The following is a 27,313-nucleotide window of genomic DNA, read 5'->3' as shown; positions in this document are numbered from 1 at the left end:
TGGAAATAACAGGCCACCCGCCAGCCCCCTCCTCCCACCAGGGCCACATCTGGTCCCTGCCTTTTGTCCTCTAGAGGGACCCAATCAGGCAGGGAGACGAGGGGAGCAGGGAGCAGAGCAGATCAGGGAAAGCAATTAAAAAGCTGATCTCAGGGTTAGAGGCTGGGAGGTGGGGGGCAGGCTGGAGCGGGCCTGGCTGGGCTGGGGAAAAGCCAGTGAGAAAGGGCTTGTTAACCCCAAGGCAGCAGCCTGGCCCCGGGGGTCTGTGAAGGGGAGTGAGCTGATGCCCCCAACAAGCTGAGAGGGGCCAGAGAAGAGCAAGGGGAAGGAAGGGTCTGAGGTGCAGCCAGGGACCATTCTGCAGCCACAGGAGTCGGTTCCAACCCACAGAACCTGGTGGACCCAGGCTAAGGACAGGGAGAAGGGATGGTCCCTGCTCTGAGGCAGCCCCTGCAAGTGAATAGGGAGACGGCCCCTGCCCTCAAGGAATGTCCCTCTGACAGTGAACTGTGGGTTCTCACATTAGGGAGCTCCCATCCAGGGGGGAAGGATGGCTGCTGTCCTGTGGGTGCTTCAGTCTCGGGGGGCAGCCCTGTCCTTAGGGAGAATCCAGTTTATGGAAAGACATAGGTCCTAACATCAGGAAGTCCCCATCATGGTCCCTTCCTCAGGAAGCCTTAGATGAGACCCACACCCACAGGAGGTGGTGTTGGTTCCCCAAGAACTCAACCTGCGTGGACTGTGTGCTCAAGGTTGGGGGTGGGGAAGGGAAGGGGTGGAGGGAACAGAACCCATGGGGTCAGGGAAACAAAAAATCAGGTTGACAAACAGCCTCTACTCGAGTCTCCAGGGCAGTCGAACATTACTTGCACGTATCCCCTGGGAGACCTGAAGCCACCAACAACTAGCGGTCTGGGGGTGAATGGTGCTGACTCCCACCCTCCCTTCACTGGCTGCAGCCCCTCTGCCCTGTCCACACTGCCAGGTAACTGCCTTTGAGGGGGGTGCCCACCTATTCCCAGTGGAGTCAGGAGGACATGGCAGCCCTCCTAGAGGACCCAGCTCCCACTCCTCCAGGCCAACCCCATCGCAGATGTGCTAACGTTGGTAGGTAAGGCACGTGGGAGGTATTGTTAGGCGGAAGCTATGACTTGTCAAGCACCTGCCGTGTGCAGCTTCCAATGATTTCATCCTCACAACTGCCTTGCTTGGGAGTAGGAATGGCAAGTCCCCATTTTGTAGATGTGGAAATGGAGATTCAGAGAAGGTTCCTGAAGTCATCCAAGAGTTCACAGCTGCTGAGTGACAAGGCTTTGCTCTCTCTCCTAGAGGGCACTGCATAGCAGTCAGAGGCAAGGCTAGAGAATAAAGGGGTAATGCCTCTGGGTGTTACAAATTTGGGTTTTAGAGAACCCACCTACAGCTGTGAGACCAGCTCTCCCCGGCCTCTAAGCCGCTGTAGCTGGTGGCGGCTGGAACCTGGGCAGCTGAGCACCGCCATCTAGTGGCCACCGGGCTCAGTTCCCTTCCTCGGGCATGGACAGACAGACCTGTGGTCGCCAAGGGAGGGGTTGGTTGGCCAGAGAGACTCATGTTCTCTTCATCCCACCCAGTGTGGTGACCACCATGCTGTGCCAGGCACTGGGCGAGGAGCGGGGGCACAAGTGGCCAAACTGCCGCTTGAATTAGAGCCTGGTGTATTTGACAAACACCAGGTACGTTGTGTGGGGGTTGAGGCCGGATGTGGAGTTGGTCTGTCCTGGGAGGCATTTGGGCTTTGCCCTGTAGGCAGAAGGTTATCTGGCGGATTCTGACACAGGGGAGGGTCACAGGGAAGTCATCTTGTCCCCATATGGGCTTGAAGTGAGGCGTGGCTTGGCTGCAGGCTCCTTGAAGGAGTGTCTGGGCACCGCACTGCATGCCAGCAGCATCCGGCTGTGTAGTCTAGAAGTCAGTCTAGGGTTTGGCTTGCGGCTTTGGATGTCAGGGTCTTCCGCTTGGGGAGGCAAGAGAGGAGGCCCCCAGAGAATGGGGCCTGAGCCAGGCTAGAAGGGGTGGTGGCTGGGAGGGCCGAGGGCTGCTTGCCTGTCTCTGTTGGCTGTGTCTGCCTGGGGCAGATGTGAATCAGAGTGTGGTTTAGAACAGAGAGAGAGAGAGAGAGAGGCAGAACATACTGTCCAACGACAGGGCTTGGTTAAATGAATGCATATAGTGGAAAACCATGCAGCTGTTAAAACGATGATATAGATAAATATTTATTGATATGGAAAGATGTTCACAACATATTGTTGAGTGAGAAAAGCAAATTGCAAAATAATTTGTACAGCATGCATGCACTTTGAAAAAACTGAGTTTATATGTGTGGAAAAAGTCTGGTCGTGTTTATCTCCAGGTGGCAAAATTATGGCTAATTAAACTTTGTTGTATTGCTTATCTGTATTTTCTGTTTTTTCTACAATGCATGTATAACTTAAAAAATAATGAAAGTTTGGAAAACAACCATGACCAAGTCTGTCTGCCTCTGGTTCTCTGTGCCGACACCTTTAGGTGGTTAAGGGCTGAGTGTGGGGATGGGTCTGAGGGGCAGGGCTGGGGTTGAAGATGGAACTTGGGCCTGTGACAGGGCCCCAGGCAGGTGGCTGAGGGAAAAAGACTGGGAGACTTCATCTGCTGGTGCTGAAACCAACTAGTGTCTCACATACACAGGGACAACTCACTGAGCTTCGATGACAAGTGCCTCCTGCTCTTGTCACATCTTTTCTCTCCAGGACTGCTTTGCCCTCATTTCAATGAGATTTCACTTGAACAGAAAGGGAAGACTGTGACTTGCGGGGCAACGTGGAAGGGCGGGCACTGCTAGCCACAGGGATGAAAGTTAGGACAAGGGCTCGTCCCTAGTCTTGCTCTTCCCTGAAAGCTCCCTGTCCTTTCCCAGCTCCCCAACCCACAGCAGGATCAAAGGTCACTGGGCATCCCTTCCTCAAGATTGCCCTGCCCTGCTCAGGACAAGGGGCAAATGTGGCTAGAGGCTAAGGGGCTCTCACCTCCCTCTCTGCGCTGGACTCACGTGGGAAACCTTAGCAGGCAGCCCATGACGGACCCAAATGAAGAACATCCCCTGGTGTGGAGCGGGAGCTGTTGCTCCGACGGGGCTCGGGGGCCTGAGCTGGCTCTCTGAGTGCTGGGGAGGGCCGAGCAGCCGGCTTTGTCTGCAGGCAGAGACTTGGTAACGCTGGCTGGCCACCCCCCAGGGCCCTCTCCTCATGCCCACTGGATGACTCACCTTGGCACAGACACAATGGTCAGGGGTGGGCACACTGCCTGCTTCCCGCTGCACCCCGGCCCCCCTCAGTTGCATTCCGAGAAGCCCATTGAGCAGGGGGCTCGTGTCGCACCCCAGCCTGGCAGCCTGGCATCTTGGGATAAAAGCAGCATAGCCCCCTGGGGGCTGCCCTTGCTGTGTGGCGCCCTCACCGGCGGTGGAGAACAAGGCTCTATTCAGCAAGTGCCCAGGAAAAGGGATCAGAGGCCCAGGCATGGGCAGTGGGTGGCAGGGAGGCGGGGGGTGGGGATGGGGGTGGGGAGAAGAGGGGTGTCTGCTTCCCAGAAGTTTGAAGACACAGATGGGTGAGGGGCCTGGGTGGAGCTCTGTCCCTGTGGGACCAGAGTGGAGGGGTTGGACGGACTGTCTCAAGGGGCTCCCAGGTGGACCCAGTGGCTCATGAGTTCCCAAACCCACCCCTCCCCAGGGGTCTTTCCTGTCTTCTCAGGCTGATGTGTGGAAACTCAAAGGAGATAAATCTGCAGTGAGAGAGCGAAGGTGACCAGGGAAACAGGGTGCTGCTGGAACAAAGATTCAAGCCGGCACAGCCAGCTCATTCGTAACTGCTTTGTGGAGCTGTCAGAGCCCGGGCTCTGGGAGGGGGTGCAGGGAGGCCAGGTGACGGAGGGGTGTCCTGGTGGGACCGATGCGGGGGGCTAATGAGTAGCCCAGGGAGAGAGCTGGAGACTGTGCCCCTCTTGCCCTGTTAGGGCCTCCACATCCCTCTGCCATCCCTCTACTGCCAGATAGAGGCTGCGATCCCTCAGACCCTCAGACAAAGGGCTGGTGTCCAATCCCACCCCCCAGCCCCCAGAACTCCAGGGAGCCGGCAGAAAGCAGGAGTGTGGGATGTCAGTGTTCAGAGCAGAGGACTCCAGGAACCCGCTGGGAATGGGGCTCGATAGGAAACTATAACATAGGCTGTTCCTGGAGGGTAAGGACAGGTTGTTCTTCACCAAATTCCCAGCATCTAGAAAGAACTTAGAGGAGTGCTGAGTGGTGAGTGAGCCTGGGTTAGAAAACCTAAGAGTCAGAAGTCAGGTCAGGGGTCATCTGACCCAGCCCTTCCTTCCTTCTTCCTTCCTTCAGTGCTTCCTTTTTCATTTTTAATTGCTGCATAATAATTGTACATATTTATGTCCAACCAACCCTTTCTTGAGCCACCTTCCTAGGGTGAGGGTCTGCTTGCTCAATGATCAGGGACCCAGACCCAGCATCTGGCTGCAGGCACTGCCCTCCTCAGGAGGGGGCTGGCATGCCCAGAAAGCCCTCCCTCTGGGCACAATGACCTCGATGGGGTGAGAGGAGCTCTCCCCATGGCTGGGCTGCGGCCCAACCCCACCCCCTCAGGCTATGCCAGGGGGCGTAGCCAGGGGCAGCCAGGCAGCACCAGTCCAGCCCACTCCTCCATAAAGCTCTCACACCCCAGGAGCTAGCAGAGCCAGGCAGGATGGAGAGGAGACGCATCACCTCGGCTGCTCGCCGCGCCTACGTCTCATCCTCTGCGGAGATGGTGGGGGGCCTGGCTCCGGGCCGCCGCCTGGGTGCTGGCACCCGCCTCTCCCTGGCTCGAATGCCCCCTCCTCTCCCGGCCCGGGTGGACTTCTCCCTGGCCGGGGCACTCAACGCTGGCTTCAAGGAGACCCGGGTCAGTGAGAGAGCAGAGATGATGGAGCTCAATGACCGCTTTGCCAGCTACATCGAGAAGGTTCGCTTCCTGGAACAGCAAAACAAGGCACTGGCTGCTGAGCTGAACCAGCTGCGGGCCAAGGAGCCCACCAAGCTGGCCGACGTCTACCAGGCTGAGCTGCGTGAGTTGCGGCTGCGGCTCGACCACCTCACCGCCAACAGCGCCCGGCTGGAGGTCGAGAGGGACAACCTGGCACAGGACCTGGGCACCCTGAGGCAGAAGTGAGGAGCGGGACAGGGAAGAGGGCCCTCATGAGCAGAGAGGACCTGGAGGCGGGGAGAGGGAGGGCCTGCAGGCCCGCAGAGGCTGGGGCAGGAGATCTGCCTCCCTGCTTGCTGGGTCTCTCCATCTTGGGGGGCTCTCCTTTCTCCCCAACATGATGGGTGGGACAGGGAAGAGACCCAGGGCCTCAGGAATCTGACTCCCAGACACCTTCTGCCAGGGGGCTGGGGTCCTCTCAGCAACCCCCAACTGGGGAAAGCTGTGGGGAGCAGTCGGGACCCCAGCAGGCAGGGTCTTGATTTCATTCATAGCTGGGCCCTGTGACTGTGGGCAGGGGGCTCACCTACTCCGAGCCTAGCTCTGTATAAAGGAGGAGTCACGAGTAGAGAAGGCTGGTGTCCACGAGGCGGACTGGACTCCAGGGTAAAGGAAGTAGAGGTGCAGAACACAGGTTGACTGCCTGTCACCAGCTTATAACCCCAGCCAAGTCACTCTGACTTGCACAGCTGTGAAGTGGGATCATAATAAAATCCATTTCCAAGGTAGTTGCCTGGGACCAGAGGAATCCCTGAGGGGTGGTGCTTTGCTGAGCTGGCAGGGCACGTGTGTGCCCTCAAGTGTAGGACGTGTGTGCGCGCACGCAGCAGTGAGTATATGTTGTGGATGTGCCTGTGTGAGCAGGAGCAGGTGCACCAGCCCTGATAAGGCACCTTAGTAATGAGTTAAAGCAAAAGCCCTTGTCTGCTCACTCTCCCGCCAAGGCCTCTGTCTAAGGCCCCCCCGAACCCTCACTCCTCCTGCTGCTCTACTGGTCCTGGGGGGATCTCTGTGACAGCCACCTCCAGGGAGACTGGGGCCGGGATCCAAGTGTCCTCAAAAGAGCCTGGATCTAGGAATTTGTCCCCCCACCCCAGGCTCCAGGATGAAACCAACCTGAGGCTGGAGGCCGAGAACAACCTGGCCACCTTTCGACAGGTAATAGAGGTAGAGGGCAGGGGCAGGGGCAGGGGAAAGGGTTGATGGCAGCACTGCTCCCCCCTGCCCCAGAAGGAGGGGTAGGGCAAGGCTGGGGAATGGGGAGGACGAGTCAGGGGTCAGAGTGCCCCTTTGCCCCTCCCCACTCCAGGAGGCAGATGAAGCCACCCTGGCCCGTCTGGATCTGGAGAGGAAGATTGAGTCCCTGGAGGAAGAGATCCGGTTCTTGAGGAAGATCCATGACGAGGTGAGGCCAGGGCAGAGGGAGGAAAGCTCAACACAGAGATTGCAACTGAGAGACAGAGACAGAGAGGCTGAGACTGAGAGAGATACTCAGATAGAAAAGGAGAGAAACATATTGGCAGACAGAGAAAGAAAATGAGAGAGAGAGAGCGCAGGAGAGCATGCATTCCTAACCCCTGGTGAAATGCACACAGACACACGCTCCATTCACTGAGAAGCACAACAGGCCTTGCTGCCTCACAGCCCAGTGACACAGGAGCCCTCCCAGTACTCACCTCCTTTTCACAGAGGAGGACACCGAGGCCCAGAGAGGTTAAAGAATGTGCTAAGGTCACACAGTCTCTCTGACTCCACCCCCTCTGCCATCTGTCCCCATTAAAATGAGAGCCATTCATTAAAACAAAAACAAAAACAAAAACAAAACAAAAAAAAAGACCCTGCTGAGCTCTGACCTCAGACCCTGGGTTCAGAATCCATGGCCCCATGGAACCTGGGGACCCACAGCACACACCCCCATAGGGACGCAGTCACTCACCCATGAGAACACCAGTGCATTTTCAGCACCTGGCTCCTGCCTATCCAGCCCTTGGGGGAAGGATGCTGTGAGACCCTCAAACTACCCTCTGCCTCCTTTAGCCTGAGCAAATGCCACTTCTCCCAATAAGGGCTGCTGCGTTTCCCTTAGCCAATGCCCACGGCCGAGGGGCTGGCAGAACAGGGCATGACGCTGTGGGGAACCCCAGCTGTGGCCTGGGCTCTAAGCCCTGGTACCCCTTGTCTTCCTTCTGCCAGGAGGTTCGGGAACTCCAGGAGCAGCTGGCCCAACAGCAGGTCCACGTGGAGCTGGATGTGGCCAAGCCAGACCTCACAGCGGCTCTGAGAGAGATCCGCACGCAGTACGAGGCAGTGGCGTCCAGCAACATGCATGAGACAGAGGAGTGGTATCGGTCCAAGGTATTGGCCTGTGGGCCAACCCACCTCCTCCAGGAAGCCCTCCTTGCTCTACAAGAGAATAGGGAAAGGAGGGTAGAGGAAGCTGGGGGAATATCCTCTCCAGGTAACTGATTTTCACCAGAGACTTGAGATAACTCGTCCAGGGTCACACAGGCACTATGATTTCCAAAAGTATTCATTATTATTACTGCTACTATTACTATCATTATTATTGGCCAACTTTGTTATGTGCCAGGCCCTGTGTTTTGCATGGCTTGTTTTAGCATGAAGTGGGTACCATTCTTTGACAGATAAGAGAACTGAAGACAGAGAGGTTAACTAATTTGCTCAAAGTCACACAGCTCCTAAGTGGTAGAGTTGGATTTCCATCCCCAGCCTGTCTCACTTGGGAGCCTCTGCCAGCCTGTGTTCTGAGTTACTGAGCATCTACTGTACGCCGGGCACTTCCTGGGACACAGGGAGGTGTTCAACCGAGAAGACGTGATATGCACCCAAATATGGTGCCCACAGAGACCACCACAGCGTGGAGTTAATTGCAGTGTTGGAACCAGGGAAGATGTCACAGAAGGGGGCATTTGGGCTGGGCAGGGCAGGCAGGCTATGGACATGAAGAGGAGGGGGAAGGGGCATTCCCAGTGCAGGGCAGAGCCTGCGTAGAGGTCTGGAAGCAGAAAAGCAGAAAGCAGGGCCCAGAGATGCTGGCCCAGTGCGCCAAGCTGAGGAGCGTGGGCAGCAGATGCCACTGACGGTCTGAGTAGGGTTGAGGCCTGAGCAGCTGTGAGGGCCTCCCTGCAGGCTGGGGGGAGAAGGCGCTGTTAGAACCCACAGCTCTGCTTGCCAGAACCCACCGTCCACTGTGTGGGAGGACAGGGTTCAGTCCCACAGAGGGAGCTGCCAGTGCAGAAGGTTCTGGATTCTGTGGCACTGTTCATTCATTCGTTGACTGACCAGGCATCGTGCTAGGTGCTGGGTCACAGCTGCTAGGATTGATGCCAGCCAGGGCCAGTGCCCACCTCCCTGATTTCCTGGACAACGCCTGCCCACACAGCTCCCTCATACATACCCCCCCACCCCTGCAGCCCTGCGGCCCCAGGCTGCCCTTAGCCTAGGACCCTCTCCCCATCTAGTTTGCAGACCTGACAGACGCTGCTGCCCGTAACTCGGAGCTGCTCCGCCAGGCCAAGCACGAGGCCAACGACTACCGGCGCCAGCTGCAGGGCTTGACCTGCGACCTGGAGTCCTTGCGCGGCACGGTGAGCGTGGGCAGGGCTGGACAGAGCCGGCGGAGGATGGGGGGACCGGCCATCCCAGGAGATGCTGGGGAGAGGGCCCAGGCGAGGATCAGGCTGGGGGGTGAAGGCGGGCTCTGAAAAGTTACCCCGGGGCTAGAGGCGGGTCCTGGGGCCGGGGGCGGAGCCTCGAAGCCTCTGAGTCGTGGCGGTCCGAGCGCCGGGCTGGGCCCCGAGAGACCTGCGGGCTGGATTCCGCAGAACGAGTCCCTGGAGAGGCAGATGCGCGAGCAGGAGGAACGCCACGCGCGGGAGGCGGCGGGCTACCAGGACGCGCTGGCCCGGCTGGAGGAGGAGGGGCAGAGCCTCAAGGATGAGATGGCCCGCCACCTGCAGGAGTACCAGGACCTGCTCAACGTCAAGCTGGCCCTGGACATCGAGATCGCCACCTACAGAAAGCTGCTGGAGGGCGAGGAGAACCGGTGAGCCCTGGCCGCAGCCCTAGGGGATTCTCCCTGCTGCCTCTCCATAGAGTCCAGCGCGCTCCCTTCAGGGACTGAGTCGTATACAGCCTTGTGTCCAGCCCTCCTAGCACCGCAATGCCCAGCGCAGTGCATGCCCAACGCACAGTAGGTGTTCAATAAATGTTTGATGAGTGAATGAATGGATTCAACCAATATTAATTAGATCTCAGGGCCAAGGACTTGGGTCACCCTCCAAACTAAGAGGCTCACTCCCCACCCTCCAAACAAAGACTGGACTTCTTTTCACCTGACGCATCTCTTCTGCTCCTTGGAACTTTTTTCATCACTTTCCCCTCCGTCTGTCATCTTCCTTTGGATAGAGATGCGCCCCTTGCAGACAACACCCAAGCCCCTTGCAGACTTTTAGAGCTCTAGAGAGCATGTTGGCTGCTGGGGAAAGCTAGGAGAGGGAGTCAGACTTTCCTGGCAAGGAAAAGGGCCCTGAGGTTGTCATGATGACCCTGGACCAGGACCCAGCCTGGGAGTGTCACAGGGCAGCCTGGTCACCGGTTTCCCTCTGCTTTCTTTCAGCATCACCATTCCTGTGCAGACCTTCTCCAACCTGCAGATCCGAGGTCAGTAGAGCAGGGCCTTGTGGGAAGGGTGTTGGAGTCCTGCCCCCTCCCCAAGGCTGGTGGGCTGCTCTGGCCTGGGGCCAAGGACCAGGGCAAAGGGGTCCCGGCTCTCTTTGGGAGGCCTTCATGATTCACCACAGGGCTCCCAGCCAGAGCACACTATCCCAGGGCATTTCCAGGTGGGGCTTGCAGCCACCCCTGTCCTGCTGTTCCCTGTGCCCGACTCCCCCTCCCTGCACCCTCTACCCCTGCAGAACAGGGCGAGGCCTGTCTGCAGATCCCTGAGCAAGCTCTGCCCTTCTGAGTGTTTTATGTTTTTGTTTTTTTAACTGCTTGTCACTACAGGGGGCAAAAGCACCAATGAAGGGGAAGGTCACAAGGTCACAAGACATCTCAAAAGCCTCACAATACAAGTTATACCAATACAGGCTCAGCAGATTGTAAACGGAGCCCCGCCGGCTCTCGGTTAGCTCCCTGCCTCTCAGCTACTGCGCTGGTCTCAGCTTGACAGGGAGGGAGCCTCACTGGCCCCATTTTCCCCCGTCCTCTCGGGCCCCCTGCTCCCAAGCTTCCCCTAAAGGTCCAGGACTGTGTCATTTTTCCAGGAACCTCAGTGCCCAGCCCAAGACCTGGCACAGGGTAAATGTAGATTAAGATAGCAGAACTGGTGAGTGTTAAAGGTGGTGTGTCGTTGGGTGCTCAGATGAGATGCTCTGGGGACTGTGAGCAAACACCAACCTCTGTCTCACCTCTTCCCTGTCACTGGGAAGGCCCCTTGGGTCTCTCGGTGCCTGGTGGCCAGGCTCTCTGCTTGATCTGTTTGTCCCTGAGACTCCGCTGCTCAGCTCAGCGCTGATTCAGTCCAGAGGATTATTTCCCTCTGGGCCGCTGCTCTTGTAGTGAATAAAGCTTTATGTCCCCTGCTCTCAATTTTAAATATTAGCGAGTGTGACGTGTTATATTTTTCTCTCTGAGGGGGGGAAAAACTAAATTACTTTGTACTTGTATGTGGCCCGCAAATGGTTCTTAGCTAAGGAAAATAATTCTCTTCTTCTGGGCTAGAATATTTAGGAACACTAGATATACGCATCCCAGGGCTTAATTCCCATCAGAAGGGTTAACCGGGCTGACCAGGTACGAGTAATGCTGCCAAGTGCTAAACAGTCAAGGGTCACTTGGGTCCAGATAAGTGACAGAAGGAAGGGGAAGGGGGACAGGAAAGGGACCCATGTGTATTGAGCACTAACATGTGCCAGATGTTTAACACATGTTACTTGAGTTACTTGACTCCTCACTCCCATTTCTAGAAGTAGACACCATCATCCCCATTTTGCAGATGAGGAAATGAAAGCTGGAAGAGGTCAGTTAACTGGCCCACAGTCGTGTGGCTGGTTAGTGGCTGAGCTGGGACTCGAGCTCTGGTCTGCCTGATTTCAAAGCCCATGTGCTCCTTCCTTGGTACAGTGCTGGGTTGTCAGAAAACCAGGTGCCAGGCAAGAGCTTGTGTAGGGGCTGAAATGAAGCCAGGCCAGCAGACAGAGCAGCCGGGACCTGCCCAGCACTGTGGGGATCTGAGGGGTCTCCAGCCCCTTTGGAAGAGCCTAGGCTCTCCCTGCCTGGTTGGATAGGCTCTCGTACTCATCGGGGGTGTGATGGGGAAGCTGGGGGTGGGAGAGGATGTCTAGTACTCCCAGAGCCCATGGGAGGCCTCCTCTCCTCACGCCTGCAGAAACCAGCCTGGACACCAAGTCCGTGTCAGAAGGCCACCTCAAGAGGAACATTGTGGTGAAGACCGTGGAGATGCGGGATGGAGAGGTGAGGGGGACTCTGGGCCAGTCCGGCTTCAGCTGCCCCCAGGAATCCTCGAGGCCAGGCGGTGGAAGAAAGCCTGGAACTGGCACATAGAAGGTCCCCAATAACTCCCAGGAGCTGCCCAGGGAACTGTGGATGAGGGGAAGGAAGTTCTAAGGGGAGCCTGGGCCACTAGATGGGGTCCTAACTCAGGCTTTCTGCCTTGCCCACCCTCAGACTCAGGTGTTCCCAGTGTCAGGCCTCGGGGATGGGGGAAGATAATTAAAGTGAGCAGCTCTCACTCCCAACTCCAGCCAGGACAGCTGGGGAAAGGGAGGGCTTTCAATTTCCAGCTTAGTGAAAGGACCCTGCTGGGGGAATGAGAAGAAGGGATTTGGCATCTCCCCCTCGCCCTCACACCAGCAACAGTGACAGCTAACCTCACACCACCAGCTGACTCCGTACCAGGCATGGTGCTGAATGCTTTACAAGTGTATGTCACTACCCCCCTGACCACTGTGCGAGGTAGTTGCGATTACTATTAAAAAAAGAAAGACCCAGGAAGACTGGGGACTTGCCCGAGGTCACACAGCCTGGCGGTGGTGGACCTGCGGTCTGTGTGAGCTCCTAACTGTTGCACTGTGCACCTTCCCTGTGTCCTGCAGGTCATTAAGGAGTCCAAGCAGGAGCACAAGGACGTGATGTGAGGCAGGCCCCACCTGGTGGCCCCTGCCCCACAGTATGAGGAGCCTGCAGCAGGAGCAGGACAGTCGCCCCACTTCTAGTAGCTCATTTCTCCAGACCTGAGTTCCCACCCACCCAGCTGCTCCCCTCCCTCTGTCTCTACCCAGCTTGCTGCCCTAGGCTCTGTCAGCATTAGGCCTGTCGTTCAGCACCCACCCAGCACCCAGCAGTTCCAACTAACAGGGCGTTAACCCCAAAGGGGCAGTGTGGAAAGGCATGGCCAGCAGCTTGGGTTAGAATTGGGAAGAGGAGAGGCAGGGGACCTAATAAATCACCCTCGTATCCCCAATCCCTGTTGTTATGGCAACTGTTGCCAGAGCTGGAGGTCTCGGGCTTGTCTGGCACTGGGCCTTTGAGTTTCCTCAGGCTGCTGGAGGAAAAGTGAAACCCAGACAGGAAGGAGAAGTCCCCACAGGCAAGGGAGCCCTGGCCACAGGCTTGTTCTTCTAGACTGACTCTGACCAGTGTAAGAGTGGGTGGTGAGGTCCTGCCAGATCCCAGAGGGGCCTCCTGAGTAACGATCCAAGTGTCTCAGTCCCACTGAGCCACCATCCAGGGCCCCTGTCTGTGGGCATGCCATGGGCACGCAGGCACCTGATTCTCAGCACTTGGGGGATCTACAGTGTACGTGGAGAGGGAAGGGGTGCTGGGAGGGATCGAGGGGGGCTGCCTGGCCCCCAGATGTAGGTGCAGAGAGGTCAAGCCCTGGAGGACTCCCCCATGCAGGCTGGAGGGGTCACTAGCAGAGATGGTGCAGGTGGTGGTTGAGATGATGCTAGACATTACAGTCGGGGGTTGTGAGTGACCAGTTACACTTGGCCTCTGGGTTGTGGGAATCAAGGAAGTGATTCATCCTCTTGAAGATGCTGAAATAGGAGAGAGAGGGGCTGCTGCCCAGGGGGGCAGGACACAACTTTGTCCCAGTTCTAAAGGCCTCTTCCTTGCTGCACAATCCCATCCACCCAGGCCCCTGAGCCCTGGGACTGCTGACCCCTTGCCCCCATAATGACCAGCTGCTTTTCTCTCACCCAAGGGCCTCTTGTGATCCCTTCTTGCTCATACACGATATGTATCCAGTAATTTAGGTAGCACCCTACTTTACAATTCAGGAAATTGAGGCATGGACAGAGTGACAACATTGGCTTATGTTCCTGCAGCCTGGAGGCCAGCACTCGGGGCTGACACTTCTGCCCCTGAGCACCCCTCTGCTTTCCCTGGGCAGACTGGTGGGCAAGTGGTGGGTACCTGTGCCCAGAAATGGGGCCAAGAGGGCCCACCCCAGTGTCCTCCTCTCCCCTCTAAGGCTGAAAGGAGAGGTAGGGGTCCCTCCCTCTTCCTAAGACTTGGTGCCCTTTCCTCCGACTCCTTCCTGCCACCTTCCGCTGCTGCTGCTAACCTTCAGGGCACTGCTGCTGCCTTTAGTCACTGAGGAAAAATAAAGACAAATGCTGCGGCCTTCCCCAGAGTGGACTCTGATCTGTTCTCACGAGGGTGGGACTGGGGCCAAGACGTGGCTGTGGACAAAACCACTGCTCCTTACTGCCGGCCACCCTCATGGCCCAACCCTCATACCAGCAGCCACGTGTCAAATCCCACCCAACACTGCTCTGCCACAGTGGTGCCTGTGCCTGGCAGCCCCAGGCCTTTGCTCCCACCTTTCTTGTCACCCCCAGTCCCTAGCTTGGGTACACTGTCTCAGGAAAGTCCTGAATTTGAACTCTACTTTCCTCACCCGTTTCCCCTGTTCTCGTTTTTACCTTTATTCCCAAACCTGCTATTTCTACCTGCCAGTGGCAGAGCAAGGCTGGGGAGGAGGCCAAAGAGGACACACACTAGCTCCCGCCACTCTCTCCTTCTCCCCTCTCCCCGCTACCCTCAGTTTCACCCACTCGGCAATGCTCCAAGGCAAAAGCTAAAGCACCCCAAATGCTGTTCAGCACTGGATAGGCCATTTGATCACACTCAGCTCACTCCTTCGTTCTCTGACCTGGGAGTGAAGTCAGGACACGTGCGCTCTATTCCCTCCCAACCTCGCTCCCCAATCTCCCACCTGCCACAGGATCCCCCACTCCCAGATCAGGCCCCAGACCGGCCCACGAAAATGGGGAGCAGGCTGAAACTAACAGACTTGTCCATATCGTCTCAGTTCCAGCCCAGGGTGTCCACCCAAAGGCATCTGGTATCATTAACAAACACATGGAAGCACAACCGGTCTTCAGAGCTGGGCAAGAGAGCACCTAGCGGGAGAAGTTGGGACAGTAGCGAAATAAGTAACAGCAGCAACGACAGAGGTGAATGGTGACAAAGACTGCTGTGATGAGCAGGTAGCCTATCAGGGTGAGCACCACAGCGGAGTGAGTCTCCGGGTCGGAGAACGAGGCTGGGTAGTGCCCTCGAGATGTCACACCCAGCCGAAACCCAGCGACCCGCACCCCCTGCCGCCAGCAATAGTAGATGCCCCGGTCCTCCAGCTGGGTGAAGCGGATGTGGAGCTGGTTGCCGTGGTCGATGAACACCCTCATGGACCTGTTGACACCCTTGAGGTACTGTGTGCGGTAGAGGTACTGGCCGTCCTTGTCCCAGGCCACAGCGTGCTCTGGCCGGGCCTCGGGACAGGAGATGATGAGTCCGTGGCCCAGTCTCTGCTGGTGGAACTGAATGGGCACCTGGGGTACCCAGGGCCGGCTGCCCACTTTAGACACGTAGTTGAAGATGGCCAGCACACCCTCCCGGATTGTCATCTTCTTCTCACAGGGCACTACACAGCTCTGGACCAGCAGCTCGGGCATGTGGTCCCTGGCTCTGGTCCGCAGCTTCCTCGGCACAGCCCGAGAGCCACAGGACACCATGTCCGGCACTGTCCTGTGGTAGCGTGGGGAGAGGTCTGGGCTCTGCAGGTAGCAGAGGCCGATGCGCCACTGCTCCCCACGCACCCCGCAGCGGTCACAGGGCGTCCACTCCCAGAAGGTGGTGAAGACGCGGAGGTTCCCATGGTACTCGTCTGCAAAGGGCTCCTGGCCCTGGTCCTTGAAGGTAGCCACCATTCCCTCACTGCTCTGGATGTCTACATCGTAGGCATAAAAGTAGTCCCCTTTGCGAGTGCCACAAAAGTACAGGCCTGAGTCTTCGGGCTGGGCGCGGAAAACCAACAGGCTGAACATGCGGATGCTGAAGCGGACGAGCATGTCACTGCCCACGCGCACCTGAGCTGCCTCCGTCAGCACCCGCCCGTCGAAGTCCGTCAGCACTTTGGTGTGGCTGCTGCCTAGGTGCTTTTGGTAGAACCAGACCACAGCCGTCACCTCCTCGGGCTTGCAGTGGCAGGGAAGCTCGAAGCTCATGTCAGCCAGGTAGGCTGCATTGTCAAACATCAGGAAAGCGGGGCAGGGGGTCTTCTGAAAAATGTTCTCCTTCTCTACGATTTCAAAGGCCTGGAGACTCCCCCACACCCACAGGAGCACAGTGGTGTGGACCAGGCTCATGCCTGCAGGAGGGAGGGGACAGAGCGGTAAGGGAAAACCAAGGCACTAAAGGCCTATGGGGCTTCTAGAAATCTGCTGAGAGGAAGCCTCTATGTGAGAAAAGGATTAAGCAGCCAGGAAAAGAAGCAACGATCTGCAGCGGAAGCCGCCAAATGCAAGGCAATTTATTCCCAGCAGATGTACAAGATGCCCTTCTAATGTTCCAGACCTGATCTCAAGAGAAAATCATTCTAGAACCTGACCCTCACTTCCCTTTCTAGAACACTGGCACTTACCCAAGAATGGGCCAAGGGAAACCGGAATAAGAAGGGCCCAGGTGCTTAGGCAGGGAACTCTCTGCCTCACTGCTCCAGGCCCTGCCCTGCTGGCCTGGTGGAAAAGTCTTCCCTTTTATCAATCTGGGAGATGAAGGAAACCCACTTTCCTGCTCATCTGGCCATACAGGAGGCTGGCCAGACCTAAGCTGATGGCGCAGGGCATTCCTAGGCTCAACCCGCACAAGAACTCAGTGTCTAGGGAAAGAGTCTATACCTCAGATGGGGAAGCATTTGATCATTTGTTTATTAAATGTCCATTTATTGATTTTGGGTTATAAATATTCTTGTTAAGAGCTGTGGGGGCCAGGCACAGTGGCTCAGACCTGTAATCCTAGCACTCTGGGAGGCTAAGCGGGGAAAATGGCCTGAGGCGAGGAGCTTGAGACCAGCCTGGCAACATAGTGAAACCCAATCTCTACAAAATAATAAAAAAATCATCTGGGCATGTTGGGGCACACCTGTAGTCCCAGCTACTTTGAAGGCTGAGGCAGGAGGATCACTTGAGCCCAGGACTTCAAGGCTAGAGTTAGCTATGATCATGCCACTGCACTCAGGCCTGCGCAACAGGGCAAGACCCTGTCTCGAAAAAAAAGGAGAAAAAAGAAAAAGAAAAAAGAGCTATATAGATCAGTGTTTATTTACCATGGAAGATGAATGATTTTGCTTTTTCCGAGTGGAGGTTATAACTAGTATAGCCAGCATTTGGTTAAGCTCACCCCCATTTCTCAGAGTCAGTGGGCTAGAGGCTTGGTAGACTCTAAGGGTGAGAAGCAAAACTGCTTTCAACTTTCTGGGCCCTTGATTGTCCTGTGGATCCACATAGTTCAAAACACTGAGACATTGAGGGACTGGAGAAGTGGGGAAAACTCAATTCCTGCTTTTGCTCTGAAAATTCTAAGTTGAGAAGGGAATTAAGTGTAGGTTGCTCCTTACGGTCCTGCAGAAACCCCACAGCCACAACCAATAAAATGCCTCCAGTGCCCACTGGGGCGTCTGAGGGCAGCTGGTCCTATCAATCGAGCTGGTACAACCCTAGCAACTCCTGCAAGAGCCTCTCCTCCTCCTGGGAGCCACCAGACTGCTCCTCTAGATGCTGCTCCTCCTGGCTGAGCCCCTCCTTCATGGGTCTGGGGGCTCCCATGGCCTGCAGCTTCTGAAACAAGGCTCTGCAGCTCTCTCTCTCTGCTTGGCTCAGCAGGCTCAGGTTCAGGCTGAAGCGCCCGGTGCTGGCCAGGCTGCGCAGGATCCCCAGCACTGCCACCCGGTGGACCGGCCTCACGTGATCAGCCAGTACCACCAGCAGCTCCCCTAGAAGTCCAAACCCCACATCTGTCTGGAACAGGTGGCCCAGCTTGGGACCCCCGAGCTGCAGCAGGGCCTGGTAGCGCTCAGGCCCACTCCGCAAGTGTCGCCGCCAATCTCGGTAGAACTCTGCTGAGGTCTCAGGCTGGCAGTGTACTGTCTCCTGGATCACAAACGAGGGAAAGAGAGTCCTGAGCTCTTATGTCTGTCCTGTGACAGTAAGAGTGAGGGGAGCCTGTAGGTTTTCATCTTAGCTCTGATACTGCTCTCTGAGCACTGGAAAGGCTGCGGGCCTTGGGGGCATCATTTTCAGATGAGGGAAATGGGATGGGAGCAGGAGGGAGGGCAAGGAATCCAGGCCATGATTTGAGATTCTCATTTATACTGGGATTTTCCTAGTGATGAACGGGGACATAGCTCTGGTATTCAAGAGTAAGTTAAAGTTTACTCTCTGAGTTGGGTGGAGGGATTGACTGGGAATCTCAGGAAGAGAGAAAGGAGCCAAAAGTGAATGTCAAGGATCTGACAGGCTGGGTCTCTCTCTGAACACTGCCAGAGGATCATTATACCATGTATTATATAACCCAGAAGCAGAGCAACACAAATCTGATGAAAGTCAAAGGACTGATTGAAGGGGACCTGCCTAGCCTGCCTTTCTGACTCACTCTGCCCAGTTCAACCCAGCCTCAACATCTGCTGCTTGCTTTTCTTTCTGGGATTGGAGGCAGAAACCTATCTCTGTTGGCTTAACGTGACAAATAAGGAAGAGGTATGTGTTGTAAGAAGACAGGACTGGAGCTTTAGGGCAGAGAATCCTGCTGGGCTAAAGAAGCTGGGCCTCACCTACCTGGGAGATTTCAGTGGCCACATCCTGGAAAGTCCTTCCCTGAGTAGTGCAACAGTTCCAGGGCACAGTTCTCTTTCCTCCCATCTTGTCTTTCTGCTCCAGTGGCTTCAGATGTGATGCAAGGACAATACCCCTGTGAACAAAGGACAGAGATTAGGGGATGGACCTAATGCTGTGTCTGTGGGTGTCAGGCAGCTGGTATTTGCATGATATAGGCTGAACCTGTTGCAAGCCAACATGATAATAACAACAGCAGTGACAGCTGACCACTTTAAAGCACTTCACATGTGCCAGACACTGCTCAGAATCTTATAAGCAATAACTCATTTAATTATAACAAGTTAATCTCTTTTACAGATGAGGAGTTGAGGCTCAGAGAGGTTAAAGAAATTGCACAAGATCACACAAATAGCAGAGGGTGAGGCCAGGACTGAAGCCCAGAATGGTTTGATTCCAGAGGATTCACTGTTAACCACTATAATCTACCAAACAGGAGGGCCTAAGAAAAATGGCAGTAAGCCAACCTGAACTCCTCATAGGAAGCCACCCTCTGTTCCACTGCCCGTAACTTGGCAGCATTCTCCCGTTTGTACTTCTCATCAGCAGTGAGCGCAGCCTGCAGCTCTTTCTCCAGAGCCTTGAAGTCGATGATGTCATTCCTTTCCATGGCCTGGGAAGGCAAAGGGAATGCACATCAGTGCAGGGTCAGGATCAGGGGAAAGCGGGTGCCTCTGGATTCTTTGCCAGAACACAAAATAACCCTAAAGCACTCTGAATAGCGCGCCGCTTATTTGGGGGGGGGTGTTGCAAAAATCTAGTTTTCTACTTTACAGAGATAAGCAGAGTTGCGCAGTGAAGACTTAAACAAGACTTGTCACTGAAAATAGAGTCCTGGCTTCCAGTTTGGAGCCGTCTTAATTTTGCTCTCTGCTTCTAAAAATACTTTTAATTTTGATGCTCCAGCAGAGGAGGCATTTGGATCCCAGAATTCAGTCCCTTCCCTCTTCACACAAAAGCAGAACTCTTCAACCTGAAAAAGCTGATTGGAAAAAAAAAAAAAAGCAGAACTCTAAGCCCAGGGAAAAAATTTCATCCTTCATTAAATGTCTTTAATGGGGAAGGAAACATTCCATTAAACCAACCAGATACAATGCCTGTGCAGGAAATTCAGTAGAAGTGGCAGAGAAAGGAGTTTAATGATCTTCATCCATTAATTCACTCTGCCCAGCCCAGGGCTGGAGCACAGGTGCCCAAGTATCTGGGCAACGCCTTTAGTTTTACCACTCTACGTCTGCAGTCTCTGCGTATCTGAGGCTGATTGACTATTTCTACAGAGAGATTATCCATTAAAATATGGGTTGTAACCTTGGCTCTGGCATTTATTTGTGAGACCCCTCTCAACCTCAGACTCCTGGTGGGGAGTTGAGCTAGATTTTGTGGCAGAGTCATCATGAACAGCTCTAGGGTAGGGAAGCAGGAGATACACAACCAACCCCATTAGCCACCCCCACCCCAATGTGGGGAAGCTGAACACCAGAAGGGAGCTGAGCTGACCAGCGACTAGGGTGTTGTGGCTCCTGACCACTTCTCAGCCCTCCCCAGTCACTGAATAACTAGAACTAATCCTACCGTCCCCCTTACTCAGCTACCCAGACCTCCACCCCAGCAGCCCCGGCGTTGGTCCCCTTGCTTTCTTTGGGGATCCCCTGATATGCCAGAACAGGAAGGCAGCTCAGCGCAGACCAGGCACAGCAGCTGTGGTTGCCCAGCAACGGCTCCAACAGCCCGCCCACGTGATCTGGCCGAAGGCCCCCATTCAGGGTGGTCCGAGGCGCCTGATCAGATTCATGCGTCCTCAGGCGTAACTCTCTTTGTAGTAGCCCACGCCTTGGTTTGGGGACCCACAACTCCACCTTGTCGGTTCCTGTCTTTGCGGCCGGCATTCCTTGGAGCCGATCCTCAGGCAGAGGGCTGTCCTCCGGGGCAGAAACGCGACTTTGGCGTCTGCGGGGTCCTTCCTGGCGCTAGGCGCAGGTGTTGCTGTGGCGTGGGACGGAAGCGCGGTCTCCCGCGACGGCCTTGGCGCTCTTGGCTGAGCGAGCGGGAGGTGAGTGCGTGCGGGCCAACGGCGTGGGATGGTTGCTCCGGGTGGGATAGGAAATTAACGCCTAGAAGAGGCGTTATGTGCTATCTGCCCCTTTCGCTTTACAGATGGGTAAATTGAGGCCTGGAGCAGGAAAGGGAACGAAAGAGTCCCCCCGCCCCTAGGACACACTCACCCCGATTCTGGGGTTCCCTCGATATCCTCCATCCGTAAAATCTCGTCCCGAGGCAGGGACTGTCCAGTCCCCTCTCTCACTCCCTCTTCCGTGTGTGCCGGCTTCACCCCTTCTCTGCCAGCCTACCTCCGTCTTTATTCGGTATTCCCTTGAGAGCTTGCATTGTAGCGGGAAGTTGCAGTGAGGTTTGGTACCAAGAGTCACTAGTTTTATACAATTGTGGGCAAGTCAGCCATCTTCTCTGTGCCTTTTTGGAGTCATCCATTCATTCATTCAACAAGTATTTATTGAGGGCCTGTTTTATGCCAGGCACGGTTCTAAGTGAACAAAACAAAGTCCTTGCTTAAAATGTAGTTGGGGAAATGAACAGTTAAACAAATGACTAGGTATATGTCAGCTAGTGATAAATGTTAAGAATAACAAAACAGTGCAAGCGGGGGTTGGAGAGTGTATGGGGGTGTGTGTGTGTGTGTGTGTGTGTACGTATGTGTATATATAACTTTTAAATAGAAACGAGGTCTCTCTATTTGCCCAGGCTGTTCTCAAACTCCTGGCCTCAAGTTTTCCTCCCGCCTTGGCCTCCCAAAGTTCTGGGATTACAGGTGTGAACCACCGTGCCCAGCCTGGGGGACTTTTTCGAGTGATAGAGAAGGTGACATTTTAGTAGAAACTTGAGTGAAATAAAGGAACAAGGTATAGATACCAAAGGGAAGAGCAGTTTGGACAAAGAATGGCAAGTGCAGTGGCCCCGAGGCAGAAATGAGCTTGGCTTCTTCCATGGACAGCCTTCTACAAAAATTTCTGCAGTCACTTGATGGGCATCTTGGGGGAATGAAGTGAGCACAGAGCTCTTTGGAAGTAAAAAGAATCTATACCTATGAAACTTTCCTTAATAATTTACATTTAGTTGCAAGTCCTTGGAACTCTCTTACCCTCTATTTTATCTACATTCAGCACCCAGCAGGTGGCATTGAGGGAGGTAGAGGTATTAGCCTAACACAAGAAATATCAGCACCTCAAAATTAAACTTTCCATCCAGTTAACATTTATCCAGTTCCTCCTTATGCACGGTGCTGTCTTGGGCGTTGGTAGGTGGGCACAAGGAATACAGGATTTTTGTATTTGAGAATAGCCAGAAATAATGCTAGCTAACATTTATTGAAGTTGGGGCTGTGTTAAATCCTTTACACAGAGTATTTTCTTATGTGGGGTACCCATTGCCACAGCTGCTTTAGCCACTGCGGTCGGTCCTCTTGTGGTTATGGACTCTTTGTGGGATGAGCTGGCTCTGGCCTTCTCCTGCACGTAGGTCTGTGTTCCCCTTTTTTGACATCACCCATTATCTAGTGTCGGTGATGGCTCTGAAGCATCAGCAGGGAGCAGCGGCAGTGGCATGGAAGAATCCTCTTTCAAGCTGTTTTACAGCTCTGTTCCACTGCTGTGGTGGAGGAATTATATGCTGTGTATTGCTTGCAGAGCCTCCATTGAGGTTTCTTCAAACAACACTTATATGTTATGAGCATCTTCAATCAGGTATATTATATTTTTTTCCTCATGCAACCTAGTTTCCCAGTGCTAGTCATTCCTACCTGTTCAGCTCCTGGCTGCAACGAAGTGACCAGAACTCGGAAAATAGTAGATGGAGTCACACATGCTAATAACTGTTACAAAAATGGCTTGATAGTCATGATAGCTATTAGGTGGGCCTGAGGTACAGGTGGTACCATTATCACAAGTTTTGAGAGGTTAGTAAAAGGAGATTGGAAACCAGAAGGTCATGAATGACTGTAGATGTCCTACCCTTGTTATCTCCCCATTCCAGCACACCAATCATCTGGCAATATCAAAGCATAATCTTACGTTCCTTTACATCATCTTTATTGTGGCCACAAAGGCAACCATGATGAGTACACAGACTTCTATGACTTTTGCTCATTTTGAGGACACGTTGAATTGGATGCTGTTTGGCTAGCAGCAGCAGTTTTCATCATGCGAAGAGAAAAGCAAAATAATCTTCCAATGGCATTCGGTCATTGGCCTCCAAACCTGCAGATGACACTCAGATAAGGTTAAAAAGAAATGCAGGCCGGGTGTGGTGGCTCACGCCTGTAATCCTAGCACTCTGGGAGGCCGAGGCAGGAGGATTGCTCGAGGTCAGGAGTTCGAGACCAGCCTGAGCAAGAGTGAGACCCCCGTCTCTACTAAAAAATAGAAAGAAATTAGCTGGACAACTAAAAATATATATACAGAAAAAATTAGCTGGGCATGGTGGCGCATGCCTGTGGTCCCAGCTACTTGGGAGGCTGAGGCAGGAGGATTGCTTGAGCCTGGGAGTTTGAGGTTGCTGTGAGCTAGGCTGATGCCACAGCACTTTAGCCCTGGCAAAAAAGTGAGACTCTGTCTCAAAAAAAAAAAAAAAAAAGAAAAGAAAAGAAACGTAGAAGACAATACATTTACTTGATGAGCTCTAGAAGGGAAAAAAAAAAAAAGTTTTTCTTATCCACCTGTCAGATTGTGATAATATATCCATGTAAATGATGTGAAATAAAGATTATATATAAGGAATGGAGGTGACAAAAAGAAAGAAATTCTCTGTTTCAGGGAAACTACCTCTTTCTGGATGGTAATTGGTGTTAGGAGGATATCATGTGAATTTGTTTTTCTGATATAAAAGATTCTGTTGTGAGTATTTGAATAGTTTTATATTGATTATAGAAGGCTGGATTTTTTAAATGTTAGAAAAAGTAAACCTATCATTTCAAAATAACAAAAATATAAAACTTTTTAAAAATGTAGGTATTTTCATACATATTTTTTATTTGACTCTTTGAGCTTTAGTTCAGCAGAATTAAATTTTTACTTCACATTACCATTACAATTGCTAGGTATGGAAAATAATTCCTATTTAATTTTGAACACTGAAAACAGTAAACTTTTCTTAAAGTGTTTTATATTATAAATGAAAATAAATGTCTAAAATTTTTAAAAAAGAGTATTTTGTTTAATCCTCATAACCTTTTATGCAGTGAAGATTATTCCCTCCATTTTCCAGTTAGGAGAACAGGTTTGGAGAGGTGAAGTAACTTACCTGAAGTCACATAGTTGTTAGTGACAAAGGATTTGAGTCTAGATCTTCCAACTCCATGGTACTTAAGCCATGCTCTAGTCCTTTGTTTATTTCTTATAATCTGCAGAGTTGTTGGTGAGGGTAATTAGTATAGTTAACTATTAATACTATTCAAGATAGAATTAATACTGATACAGGTGCAAAAGGCTATAACAGGATAAGAAAATGAGAAATTGAGGATCTAGAAAGTTTGAAGGAGGTGGTATTTGAACTGTTTCTTTGAATAGAATTTCAATAACTAAAGAGAAAACCCACAAGTAGTACTTAATTACAGTGGAAAAATGAGTTGACTTTACAATGGAAAAGCCTGGCAGATACCACATGAATCAAGTGATCAAAGTTAACGTCACTACTAAGGTACAAACTGAAGTCATGTCTGCCTTGCTAGGAAATGCACCAAGAAGAACACAGTATCACTTCTGTGATATTTCTGCCAAAAATGCATAACCTGACTATCTTCATGAGGAAGCACCAGACAAACCCAAATTAAGGGACATCCTACAAAATCACTGGTTTATACTCTTCATTGTCAAGTCATGAAAGTCAAGGAAAGATTTAGGAACCTGCAGACATGTGATCCTGGATTAGATCCTTGGGTGCGCAGGATATTACTGGAACAATTTGTGAAACTTTAATGGGGTCTGTGGATTAGGTGGCAGTAATGTGTCAACATTAGTTTTCTGGTTTTGACGGTTGTATTACAGGTGAATGCCTTGTTTGTAGGAATCACACATGCTGAAGCAGGGGTTCACAAATTTTTTGTATTAAGGAACATATAATAAATATTTTAGACTTTTTGAGCCTTATGGTCTCAGTCCCAACTATTCAGCTCTGCTGTTATCGTGTGAAAGCAACTAAAGACAATATAAATGAATATGCATGGCTGTGTTCCAATGAAACTTTTTTTATAGACACTGACATTTGAATTCTGAATAATTAATTTTTATGTATCTGGAAATATTTTTCTTTTGACTGTTTTCCCAACTATTTAAAAATGTAGAAAGCATTCTTAGCTTGTGGGCCATGCAAATAGAAAAAACAGCCCTGGAGGGGCCAGATTTGGCCACAGGCCAGAGCTCGCCAACTCCTGCACTAAATGATTACAAAGTGATAAGGCATTGGATCAGCAGCTTACTCTCAAATGATTTAAGAAAAAGAAGATTATTTGTACTATTCTTGACACTTTTTGGTATGGAATTATGTTAAAATTAAGTTTTAGTGTTAAAAAACAAGTGGAGGGAATGGTATGCCAGTAGAGACAGTGAGCAGGGCAGAGAGGGGAAAGTACTGGGCTTTTGGGGGAGCATTCAGTAGGCTGACATAACTGGAGAGGAGGTGAGTGAAGAGTTGTGCTCAACCAGCAGACTAGAAAGATGGGGCCATGTCTTAGAGGCCTTGATTACCTTGCCAGAATCTAACTCTTCTCTTCTCCTTGAATTTTAGCATCATGGACACTGACTTGTATGATGAGTTTGGGAATTACATTGGACCAGAGCTCGATTCTGATGAAGATGATGATGAATTGGGCAGAGAAACCAAAGATCTTGATGAGGTAAAACAAATATATTATTCTTTTCATCACTCTTTTTATAAAAAAGCAATGAAGGACTGAATCCTCTGTGTTCTCATAATACCCCGTGTACCTCTCTAACATTGCCTTTTTTATAAAATGACCTAGTGGGGTCTTGTACTGCCCCCAAGAAAGCTTAGCTACTAAGGTTCCAAAAGGGAATATATAGTTTCGTTGATGAGGTGGCTTTGTAGTCTGATCTCTAGTTCATATGGTAGTAGCTCTGCTTCCATTTGCCTGAAGTGTCTTTTGACAATCATGAATAATTCCAACTTAGAAAAGATATTCAACTATTCCAGGTGCAGCTGCACTCGGAGCTTCCTCACAAGTTCAAGTTGTTTGTTTTTGGAGACAGAGTCACACTCCTGTAGCCCGGGTAGGATGCAGTGACATCTTAGCTCACTGCAACCTCAAACTCCTGGGCTCAAGCTATCCTGCCTCAGCCTCTCAAGTGGCTGGGACGACAGGCGTGCACCAGTATGCCTGGCTGATTTTTTCTATTTTTAGTAGAGACTGGATCTCACCCTTGCTTAGACTGGTCTCGAACTCCTGAGCTCAACCAGTCCTTCTGCCTTGGCCTCCCAGAGTGCTAGAATTATAGACCTGAGCCATCACACCTGGCCACAAGTTCAGGTTTTTAAAGATGCATAAAAACAATAGAAAGGGAAGGTACAGATCCGGTGACTCCCCTTCAGGAGGGCTATGGACGGTGAAGTCCAGAATGATCGGAGATTTGCAAAAGGTACGAAAGATGGCTTTTATGTTTTAGCATTGTTCAGAATAAGATGAACAAGAAGCATATAGTCCCACTGTTTAGCAGTGATTAGTCTGCGTATTAGTGATACTTGGCAATGGAGGTGTGATATTAATGGGACAGCTGGAAAGCAGAACAAAAGTCCTGGCTGCCATCTATCTTTTCCATCGGGGAAAACGGCCTTCAAACTAGAAAAAATAGAATAAACACTGGAAAAATAAAATTGAAGCCATGTAAGTAGGGTGAAAGAGCATCTTGCAGCTTTAAATGTGTTTAAGCCTCCAGGCCCAGATGAATTATGCCCCCTGGCTGGGGTGAGGCCCTTGCAAATCGAAGCTGAGAGCCACTGTAATCACCTTTAAGAAAATGTGGGGCGTGGCCATAGTGCTACAGAGGAAATCAAGCAACTAGTCCCAATTTTCAAAGATGTAGATAAGGTACTATATTTCAGAAATCACAGATTAGTAAGTGTTAATATGCATCCATGGTAAAATTATGGAAGGAATTTTTAAAACAAGTGACTGTTGCACACTTTAAGAAGCTAGTGTGAGTTTTATAAAAATAATTTTCTCTTGATAGGATTATTGGGTTGAGATACAGCTCAAGGTCTATGGCCATACCACCCTGAACGTGACTGATCTCATCTGATCTTGGAAGCTAAGCAGGGTCAGGCCTGGTTAGTACCTGGATGGGAGATACAGTTCAGGGGTATGCTGTGGACATGAATGATGTATCTAGATTTGGGCAAGATATTGGAAGTTTTTTATTGATGTCTTATAAACCACTTTTTAAAACAATATTGTGTTTTTTTTTCTTTTCTTTTTTTTAAAAGTTATGTTCTTTTTTTTTTTTTTTTTTTTTGAGACAGAGTCTCACTCTGTTGCCCAGACTAGAGTGAGTGCCGTGGCGTCAGCCTAGCTCACAGCAACCTCAAACTCCTGAGCTCAATCGATCCTCCTGTCTCAGCCTCCGGAGTAGCTGGGACTACAGGCATGCACCACCATGCCCGGCTAATTTTTTCTATATATATTTTTAGCTGTCCATATAATTTCTTTCTATTTTTAGTAGAGATGGGGTCTCGCTCTTGCTCAGGCTGGTCTCGAACTCCTGAGCTCAAACGATCCGTCCATCTCGGCCTCCCAGAGTGCTAGGATTACAGGCGTGAGCCACCGCGCCCGGCCAACAATATTGTTTTAAAGAGGTATTTTTTATTATGTAAGTAATTCACAAGTACATTCTCATTCAAACTATATGGATAGAAAAGTCTTCTTTCATCCATGTTCTAGTTCACTCCCCTTCCCAAGTTAACCTCTGTAACTCATGATGTCCTTGTGAAAATAACATGGCCTGAGTCATAATACAATTA

The 27,313-nt window shown here is 52.0% G+C and overlaps 4 protein-coding genes and 1 pseudogene across 6 annotated transcripts in view; 3 read left to right on the top strand and 2 right to left on the bottom strand.

Annotated features, from left to right (window-relative positions):
• The first annotated feature begins 4,759 nt into the window (after positions 1 to 4,759).
• Positions 4,760 to 10,671, top strand: GFAP (glial fibrillary acidic protein). The gene is made up of 8 exons (XM_069481539.1): positions 4,760 to 5,233; positions 6,149 to 6,209; positions 6,361 to 6,456; positions 7,245 to 7,406; positions 8,534 to 8,659; positions 8,897 to 9,117; positions 9,691 to 9,734; positions 10,080 to 10,671. The coding sequence occupies exons 1-8, from the start codon at positions 4,773 to 4,775 to the stop codon at positions 10,202 to 10,204; spliced, it is 1,296 nt and encodes a 431-aa protein (XP_069337640.1). The 5' UTR covers positions 4,760 to 4,772; the 3' UTR covers positions 10,205 to 10,671.
• A 3,559-nt stretch (positions 10,672 to 14,230) lies between these two features.
• FAM187A (family with sequence similarity 187 member A) lies at positions 14,231 to 16,134 on the bottom strand. The gene has a single exon (XM_069481538.1). The coding sequence runs from the start codon at positions 15,749 to 15,751 to the stop codon at positions 14,507 to 14,509; it is 1,245 nt and encodes a 414-aa protein (XP_069337639.1). The 5' UTR covers positions 15,752 to 16,134; the 3' UTR covers positions 14,231 to 14,506.
• A 946-nt stretch (positions 16,135 to 17,080) lies between these two features.
• On the bottom strand, positions 17,081 to 18,884 carry DNAAF19 (dynein axonemal assembly factor 19). The gene is made up of 3 exons (XM_069481537.1): positions 18,742 to 18,884; positions 18,218 to 18,350; positions 17,081 to 17,533 (listed from the first exon to the last, which is right to left on the bottom strand). Exons 1-3 carry the CDS (start codon positions 18,882 to 18,884, stop codon positions 17,081 to 17,083), a joined length of 729 nt encoding a protein of 242 aa, XP_069337638.1.
• A 1,363-nt stretch (positions 18,885 to 20,247) lies between these two features.
• Positions 20,248 to 27,313, top strand: part of EFTUD2 (elongation factor Tu GTP binding domain containing 2) — a 40,960-nt gene continuing 33,894 nt past the window's right edge. For 2 of the 3 annotated variants that reach the window (XM_069482718.1, XM_069482716.1), the window contains exons 1-2: positions 20,248 to 20,324; positions 25,067 to 25,175. In XM_069482718.1, coding sequence (XP_069338819.1) covers positions 25,071 to 25,175 — 105 coding nt within the window. In that variant the 5' untranslated portion in view covers positions 20,248 to 20,324; positions 25,067 to 25,070. The remainder of the gene's footprint in view (positions 20,325 to 25,066; positions 25,176 to 27,313) is intronic. The other variant, XM_069482719.1, reaches the window with a different exon arrangement.
• On the top strand, positions 21,758 to 23,552 carry LOC138392391 (trimeric intracellular cation channel type B pseudogene; annotated as a pseudogene).

This window comes from Eulemur rufifrons, chromosome 9 (genome assembly GCF_041146395.1).
Source record: "Eulemur rufifrons isolate Redbay chromosome 9, OSU_ERuf_1, whole genome shotgun sequence".
In the NCBI taxonomy this organism is placed as follows: domain Eukaryota; kingdom Metazoa; phylum Chordata; class Mammalia; order Primates; family Lemuridae; genus Eulemur; species Eulemur rufifrons.
This window is presented reverse-complemented; position numbering and strand designations above follow the sequence as displayed.